Genomic DNA, 9125 nt, shown 5'->3' with positions numbered 1-9125 from the left:
GGAAACAGTCTCACAAAAGACTGGGATTAATGGTTCGGGTGCTGGATTCACTAAACTGATGATGAGCTGGGTATATAAAACATCCAAGGTAAAAGGGTAGGGGGTTGCTCTTCGCTAATCTGCCCCGGATGGTGACAAGCTGGCCTGCTACCTTCTTCATGGAAAAATGTTCTGATGGCTTTTGTGTTTATTTTTCACATGAAATAAACATTTTTCTTCTTTGGACAAATGAGCCCCGGGGCTGCTTTATCTTCCAGGTAACGGGGCGGCAGTAGCAGAACACGTCTCACCGGGCTGTGCTGCCGGGGGCGGTGGCAGCGGCGCGGGGGGGGCTTTTCCTTTCCCTCGCCGCTCAGCTGCCGCGCTCTGCTTCCAGAAGAAACTGCTCCAATAAAACACTTGTTAAATGCGGGGGTGGGGGGGGGAAGGCGAGGAAGGAGCTGCAGGGCGTCCGCATCGCCGGGGAGGCACCGCCCTTTCCCCCCCGGCGCTGCACCGCCCCTCTCCGAGCCGCTCCGCGCAGCCGGGAGGCTGCCGGGAGGCGGGCGGGGCCGCGCCAGGACCGGGAGCCGCCCCCTCGCCCGGCGGCGGGGGGCGTGCCGGACTGCCTTTCCCAGCCTCCCCCGCGGCGCCGAGGCGTAGCTCGCAGCGCGGCGGGCGGGCCAGTCCTGGGGCGGCGGCTGAGCGGGCGGAGCGCGGCGCGCCTGCCGGTGTCCCTGCCTCGGCATGTCCGACTCCGGCGGCGGTGGGGGCGGCGGCCCCGGCGGCGAGGAAGGCGGCATGGAGGTGTCGGGCTCGGCGGTGCAGAACGTGGCCGACGTCTCGGTGCTGCAGAAGCACCTGCGCAAGCTGGTGCCGCTGCTGCTGGAGGACGGCGGCGAAGCCCCGGCGGTGCTGGAGGCGGCGCTGGAGGAGAAGGGCGCCGTGGAGCATATGCGCAAGTTCCTCTCCGACCCGCAAGTCCACACGGTCCTGGTGGAGCGCTCCACCCTCAAAGGTGAGGCGAGAGCCGGGCCGCCGCCGCGCTGTCAAAATGGCGGCGGCGCCCGCTGCCGCCCGCCTTGAGCCGCCGCCCTGCCGCGGGGTGGGAGGGGCGCGCTGCCGCCGCGCTCCCCCGCCCGCCACGGGGGCTGCGGGGACTCTGCGCTTCACGTATGGCCCCGGCCCGGGGGGCACCGGCCTGCCGCACTGCGGTGCGGCCCGTCTCGGGGGTGGGAGAGCCGGGGAGAGACGCGCTGCCGCCGAGCCTCTCCGCGGGGCTCGGTGTTACGCGAGGGCGGTGGCCGCGGCCGCAAGGGCCTGGATCAGCGGGCGGATCCCGCGCTGGCTGCCTCCGCCTGGCCCGAGCTCCCCCGTTCTTTGTTCGCCAGGTCTGGGCCCTGAGCTGGCGCTGCCCAGCGGTCTCGGGGCAGATGCACGGCGGGGCTGTGGGCTGGGTGTGGGCGCGGTGCCTCGTGTGCTGCGGCTGTAGCCTGGCCTGCTTGGAAGGACCGAAAGTGCTTCGTCAGTAGGCGGTAGGCACTTCCTACTGCGGCCTCCTTTCTGCTGGGGAAATGATCTGCTTCTTGGCAAGGCAAATAACCGGTCTTAAACAGAACAAAAAAAAAAAAAGCCTGGAAGAAAAAAAAAAAACAAACTGAATCAGCTTGTAAAAAGTGCTATTCCATAGCTAATTAGCGAGACTCCGAAGTTCATAAATCAAGATGTAGACCTTGCAGTGTGTCTTTGTTTAGTTAGAAAAGCGTGGTGGCCATGCTTGCTTGTAAACGATTCTCAGAAACCTCATCAAATGCTGCGTTAAAAACTACAGCTAAGTTGACTCTCTGACTTGAGAAACATCTTTGTCACTTACATGTTGCTGTTACTGAGTCCATTTATTTCGAAAATGCCTTTTTATTGTCAACAAATTTGTTGCTAATAGGCACTTATTGTCACAGAATCCAGCCTAATGAACAGTAATAAAATATAACTAGGCTTCATTAAACACAGACGTTTACTATTAAACAAGACCTACAGTCTGTATATGGCTACATGCCTGCCAGTATGAGCTTGCAGAATTTTAATATTAAACTTCTGGATCTCTACTCCTAGTGTGCTGTTGGTTTAGTCCCTATAGATGTATATCAAATCTTCATATACTCATACTTCATATTGCATTATTTAACATGTCAGCCACTGCAGTGTAAGATACTGGATATATGCCCTGCAGTTTCTGCACACCGAGGGAAACTTACACAAGGTTCTTCCACTTGTCTATCACTGTGAACTTAAGATGTTGCTTAAAATACCCTGTCTTTGTTTATCTTACGCCTATTTCCAGTGATTGTCCTCCTCCTTCCCCTTCCAAAGTTTGAGACTTTTTTTTCAGTAGGGATAGCAGTAGAAATTTCTGGAGGGGGGAAAAAAAAGAACAACTTTATGAATTCATGATACAGTAGTTAACAAGATTTAAAGAAAATCCATTGGATGTTAATAGAATATGTAGATGACTTCTAAGCTTCTTTTATGTCTGGCTCATGAGGTTGGTTTTCCTTAGTTTGGGTCAGAAGTAATGAAAGATAGCGGTGATCAGTTAGCTCCAGACTTGTCGCATAGATGTCGTTTTTTACATATATGCTTAAAAACAAACTTAGACACTTATTACATGTTTTAGAAGCTAAATACTAATTTACTGTGGGTAGAAGGCATTTGCATCAATGTCTTTGGTTTAATAGCAGTTATTTGGGGAGATGGACAGCCCGTCTTCAAACTTAACAGATTCGGAACCTCCAGCAACAAGAAGGTCTTGTTTTCTCTGACACTATTGAAAACAATATTATTATTGAAACTTGTGCGTGGACTAGATAGTATGAAGTAAATGATTGATTACAAATACAATAAAACAGACGTCATACTTCTGGGTAATAAAAGCTGCTATGTGGTATCACTAGCTGCAGAGCCTGCCAACAGCTTTCATATGGGTTCCTGTGGTGTCTAGTGCAGTGTTGTTCTGTGACCCGGCTTCTGGTGACATTGCCAATGTGACACCTGGGGCCGTATCCCCTATGAAGGGCCAAATGAAATCAAAGCAGGACGAGAGTCCACTGTAATGTGTCCAGTCAGAGTGTGTCCCCCAGCAGGGAGTAACCACCTGCACGGAAATCACTGCATTGCAGCACAAGTGCCTGCATCCCCAGCAATTACATCATCTGTGATATGCTGGCTGTGGTAATGCCTGAGTACTTCCCATGGCTTGGCTTTTTGTTTTGTTGGGAGGTTTTTTTGTTCAGAGACTTAATTCCCAAATCACTTTCAAAGAAAAAGTCTGAAAATACAAAGCAACCATTAAAAGAAAAAAAGCAGCTGTTTAATGTTCTCACTGAAGTGTAGTTATCCTGGCAGCATATCTCTACAAAAAAATGCACGTTCTGTATTGCAGAAGTTTTCTCTCTCGGAATTTATAATTTGCTTGTTGTAATGTTTTATTGGTTTTTCTAGCAACCTAAAAAAGTTAATGGAGTTTTGTTAAAAAACAATGAACCCACTCTGAATTTGAGGGATATTGCAAAGCTAAATGTAATTTCATTTAGTTAATTAAGTTGGCGTGGAAATTAAAGGTTAGAAAATAGACTGGTAATAGCAGAAGATGGTTGAGAGAGAGTGGCAGATGCCTTAGAAATAAAGTATTTCTTACATAGCATATTTTTTTCAGAGGATGTAGGAGATGAAGGGGAAGAGGAAAAAGAGTTCATTTCCTACAGTATCAGCACTGACATTCATTATGGAATAAAATCAAACAGGTGAGTTAGTAAAATAGATCTTGACATTTCTACCCTATGAATGCAAAACCTACATAAGGAGATTCACCTACTTTACCTACAAATTTACCTCCAGTTTACCTAGTGCTTCATGCAGTGTTTTTATTCAGTTGGGGTAATAGCTTTTCAGGGTGGAGGCTCTGATAAAAGAAGGGTGTGTCATGAGGCTGAAAGGAATGGACTTCTAGCTCTGAGGTTAAAGAAACAAAGTCTTATTAATTTGGCATACATGCAAATGTAAGATACACAGCTTGGGTTCACTAATCTTCGGTTATGTCTGAATCTTACATATTTGCCGCTTACCTTAATGCATGTTTGACTCTGAAGCTTCGTAAGATGTGTGCCTCTTTAGTGTGCCCGTACTGCAGAGTCCTTATTGATAGCTAAGTTTGGCTGATTACTGAAGTATAAAGATGTATTTATTGGAAGACTTGTGTTCAAGTCTCTTAGAAGAAAGATTATAAAGTATGATGATGCAGGTTAGCATTTGACTTCTGTGACCTAAACTTGCAGTCAGTTTAAAGCTATTCTAACTGTCACTTAAGTTTCAAATGTTTAGTTGGTAACTCTCTTCTCTGTTCTGCAGCCTGGCATTCATTAAGCGTACACCAGTGATTGATGCTGACAAACCAGTGTCTTCCCAACTGAGAGTGCTCACTCTCAGTGAAGATTCTCCATATGAAACGTTACACTCTTTCATTAGCAATGCTGTTGCTCCCTTTTTCAAGTCCTATATCAGAGAATCTGGCAAAGCAGACAGGTATGAATAATTCGGTATGAATACTGCACTTCTCTGCTAATGAATTAAAGTAGATGTTTAATGAAAAAAAAAAAAGCAGTGACTGTTCAAGGCAAGTCATGTGAAATTGTAAGCGCACAGTTGCATATGGTGCTGTTGCTGACTCTGGGGAAGTAGTTCAGGTGGCTTAAATGTGTTGTGGATGGTTTTTGTTTTGGCTTCTTATATGGGAACATCCATGCTTTTTCAGGGATGGAGATAAGATGGCTCCTTCAGTTGAGAAAAAGATTGCAGAACTTGAAATGGGCCTTTTGCATCTGCAGCAGAATATTGAAATTCCAGAGATTAGTCTGCCAATTCATGCAACCATTACTAATGTTGCCAAGCAGTGTTATGAACGTGGAGAAAAACCAAAGGTTACGGATTTTGGTGAGAAGGCTGAGGATCCGTTATTCCTCAACCAGCTACAATCTGGAGTCAACCGCTGGATTAGAGAGATACAAAAGGTAAAAAAACTCCAAGTACTAGACTGTGTGTTAAGAACTTCTATGTAATACTGTGTATCTTCTTCACAGTTTAACTGGTAAAATACTGCTCTGTGTAGGATACTCTGGAGATCTGAGACCAGTTTTCTGAGTCACCAGAGACGCTAGTCTAAATTAGACTAAGTCTAATTTTAGACTAGACTAAGCCTTGTCTAAATTTAGAGTCTAGTCTAAATTGTTCTGGAAGGAGCTGAGAGCATGATTATTGTATCTCTACTGTAATAGACTCAAGTAACTGGCAGTAACCTTGTGAATTTTGTAACTATTCTTCAAATGTTTACAGCAGATTGAGAGAAACAGGTCTTGTTGGTTTGTTTTATTACTTCCCCAGGTGCATCCACAACCACTTCAGAACAGTTGCTACAGTCCTGTCTTGTAATCTCTTGTACTCCTGCCTGTTACTTTTCAAAAGAACTCTGCTCTTCTGCTGTCACTCAGAAATAGCATCTTAAATACTACTCTGGCTTTTTTCCCTCCATGGGCACAGTAAACACCTATTGCTCATGGAAAAGCGGTGCCTTTTCTTACTCCAGAGCATAAAACATTTGTTTTCTTGCCTGGCTCATCTGTCGTTAACCAGAATACAGACATTGATCAGGGAAGTGGTCAGCTGACCTTTTTAGGCTATGCTGAAGATACTACATGAAGGTCCTAAAACCAACCTTTAGGACCACTGGAATTAAACCTTGGCTCTTATTGCACTGCAGTTCCTACACTTCTCAGAGAATGAGTGCCAAAACTGTCTGATGTTGGATTATTAAAACCTAGTAGATGTTACGTGTTTCAATTATATTTAGTAATAGGGCAGGTTTTTACAGTTGAAGCATATAAATGAAATGCTTTTCTCCCTCCCTTTTCTTTTTCTCTATTACTTTTAAGGTGACCAAACTAGATCGAGATCCTGCATCGGGCACTGCATTACAGGAGATAAGCTTCTGGTTAAATTTGGAACGGGCTCTGTATCGCATTCAGGAAAAACGTGAAAGTCCAGAAGTTCTTCTGACTCTTGATATCCTAAAACATGGCAAACGTTTTCATGCGACTGTCAGCTTCGATACAGACACAGGTAAAATGTCTGTTCAATAAGAGTTTTCACAAATGTCCTATGCACTTAAGCTGTTATGAAACTTCAGTGTTGTGGTACAATGCTCTTTAGAGTAACCTTGGTCTAGTTAAAGCTATTGTCTTATACAGATTTGATTAATGAAATGAAAAGTTATATTCAAAATCTTTTCTATTACATTTAGGTCTAAAACAGGCTCTGGAAACCGTGAATGACTATAATCCACTGATGAAAGACTTTCCACTGAATGACTTGCTGTCCGCTACTGAGCTGGACAAAATAAGGCAGGCCCTTGTTGCAATATTTACCCATTTGAGAAAAATCAGAAACACAAAATACCCAATCCAAAGGGCATTGCGTTTAGTGGAGGCTATTTCAAGAGATCTGAGCTCTCAGCTACTTAAAGTGTTGGGAACCAGAAAACTGATGCATGTTGCCTATGAAGAATTTGAAAAGGTATGTTGATGGTTTTGTGATACTGGTGGCTGTATTTTTGCATTATGGCACTGGCGGCTGTATTTTAGCATTGACTAGTGACTTTCAGGAAGCATTTCATTTGGGAGCTAAAGTTCCTATTCTAAAACTCTCTTCAGGTAATGGTTGCATGCTTTGAAGTTTTCCAAACCTGGGATGATGAATATGAGAAGCTACAAGTTCTGCTGAGAGATATCGTGAAAAGAAAAAGGGAAGAGAACTTGAAGATGGTGTGGCGTATCAATCCTGCTCATAGGAAACTCCAAAGTCGTCTTGATCAAATGAGGAAATTCAGGCGTCAGCATGAGCAGCTGAGGGCAGTTATTGTGAGAGTCTTGCGACCTCAGGTAATATTCTTGGTCGTTATCAGACAGAAAATCTGCACGGCCTCTTCAAGAGTGTTCAGCTTCAAGAATGTTCACTGTTGCTTTTAAAAGTTACCAACACAAAACTAATGTAACATTCCGTTTCACTATCTGCTTCCAAAACCAGTCTAGTTTTGAACCCTAGCTAATAGGCTTAGCTTTAATTCTGATGTGCTTCACGTACTACATGACCATGCTCGTGTTAATAGACACAGCAAGTCCAGACTTAACATAAAGGAGATTAATAAGTGTATAAATACTTGAGCTTGGCTAAACCACAGTGGAAAATGAGATTATGCTGCACAGTAGTGGAATTTTGTAAAGTGACTGTGTTGCCCCATTCCTAGTAGAACTTAAATCTGAAACATCACTGAAAATTTTTTAAGGATTTGGTGCTAATTTGTAGGCTTTTTGCAATGGTGGTTAGAACAGACTGTGTTTAGCTATTTGTAGTTAAATTTTGAAGCGTTCAACTCGCTAAACTGTGATTCTAATGCAGGTAACTGCTGTTGCCCAGCAAAATCAAGGAGAGGTACCTGAACCGCAGGATATGAAAGTAGCAGAAGTGCTTTTTGATGCTGCAGATGCTAACGCGATTGAAGAAGTCAATCTTGCTTATGAGAATGTTAAGGAAGTAGATGGGTTAGATGTTTCCAAAGAAGGTACAGAAGCCTGGGAGGCAGCAATGAAACGATATGATGAAAGAATTGATAGAGTTGAAACAAGAATAACTGCCCGTTTGAGAGACCAGCTTGGTACAGCAAAGAATGCCAATGAAATGTTCAGAATCTTCTCTCGGTTTAATGCCTTGTTTGTCAGACCTCATATTCGCGGTGCCATTCGTGAATATCAAACACAATTGATCCAGCGCGTAAAAGATGATATTGAGTCTCTTCATGACAAATTTAAAGTACAATACCCACAGAGTCAAGCTTGTAAAATGAGTCATGTTCGTGACTTGCCTCCTGTGTCTGGGTCTATAATTTGGGCAAAACAGATTGACAGACAGCTCACTGCTTACATGAAGCGTGTTGAGGATGTCCTTGGCAAAGGTTGGGAGAACCATGTAGAAGGTCAGAAGCTAAAGCAAGATGGAGATAGCTTTCGCATGAAGCTCAACACTCAGGAGATCTTTGATGACTGGGCAAGAAAAGTTCAGCAACGCAATCTTGGTGTATCTGGTCGTATTTTCACCATTGAAAGCACTCGTGTTAGAGGTCGGACTGGAAATGTCCTAAAACTGAAAGTCAACTTCCTCCCAGAAATAATTACACTTTCAAAAGAAGTCCGAAACCTGAAGTGGCTTGGTTTCCGTGTTCCACTAGCAATTGTCAACAAAGCTCACCAAGCAAACCAGCTCTATCCATTTGCTATTTCTCTTATTGAAAGCGTTCGTACATATGAACGAACATGTGAGAAAGTAGAAGAGCGTAATACTATCTCACTTCTGGTTGCTGGCTTGAAGAAAGAGGTGCAGGCTTTGATTGCAGAAGGAATTGCACTCGTGTGGGAATCATACAAACTTGATCCATATGTACAGCGCTTAGCTGAGACTGTCTTCAGTTTCCAGGAAAAGGTTTGTTTTATCTTTTAAATTCTGCAAAATTTTTACATTTATACTTCAGTAATGTATGGTTAACCAAAAGTGGAATTGGATAGCTGATGACCTGTTCTGTAGCTTTTTGCTTAAGTAGCTGATTGAGTTGGCACAAACTGGCCAGCTGAACGGATGTTTTAGTATTACTGAAATTGGTAGACTTGCTGCATCCAGATAAAGAGAAGTGACTCACCATTACTGCATATTGTTGCCTCTATCTAACCCGTCAAACTAAACATCCCATTTTTCCTAAACCATTTTAGGTGGATGATCTACTCATTATTGAAGAGAAAATAGACCTGGAAGTGAGATCATTGGAAACATGCATGTATGATCACAAGACTTTCTCCGAAATCTTGAACAGGGTTCAGAAAGCTGTGGATGACTTAAATCTTCATTCATATTCAAATTTGCCAATCTGGGTCAATAAGTTGGATATGGAGGTAGGTTTGAGATCAAGGAGTAGTATATATTTAGAGGAAACATTTTAATCAGGTGCAAAGGTGTTTTTTGATTATGCTTTTCATAGTCACCCGGGCAAAATT

General features: G+C 44.0%; 1 protein-coding gene across 2 annotated transcripts in view; it reads left to right on the top strand.

Moving 5' to 3' along the window:
• Positions 1-625: 625 nt before the first annotated feature.
• Positions 626-9125, top strand: part of DYNC1H1 (dynein cytoplasmic 1 heavy chain 1) — a 46265-nt gene continuing 37765 nt past the window's right edge. For both annotated transcript variants that reach the window (XM_075151072.1, XM_075151071.1), the window contains exons 1-9: positions 626-997; positions 3692-3779; positions 4384-4557; positions 4787-5042; positions 5961-6147; positions 6329-6600; positions 6738-6965; positions 7483-8559; positions 8844-9023. In XM_075151072.1, coding sequence (XP_075007173.1) covers positions 727-997; positions 3692-3779; positions 4384-4557; positions 4787-5042; positions 5961-6147; positions 6329-6600; positions 6738-6965; positions 7483-8559; positions 8844-9023 — 2733 coding nt within the window. In that variant the 5' untranslated portion in view covers positions 626-726. The remainder of the gene's footprint in view (positions 998-3691; positions 3780-4383; positions 4558-4786; positions 5043-5960; positions 6148-6328; positions 6601-6737; positions 6966-7482; positions 8560-8843; positions 9024-9125) is intronic.

The sequence above is a fragment of the Calonectris borealis genome, chromosome 5, assembly GCF_964195595.1.
Source record: "Calonectris borealis chromosome 5, bCalBor7.hap1.2, whole genome shotgun sequence".
Taxonomy (NCBI): domain Eukaryota; kingdom Metazoa; phylum Chordata; class Aves; order Procellariiformes; family Procellariidae; genus Calonectris; species Calonectris borealis.
This window is presented reverse-complemented; position numbering and strand designations above follow the sequence as displayed.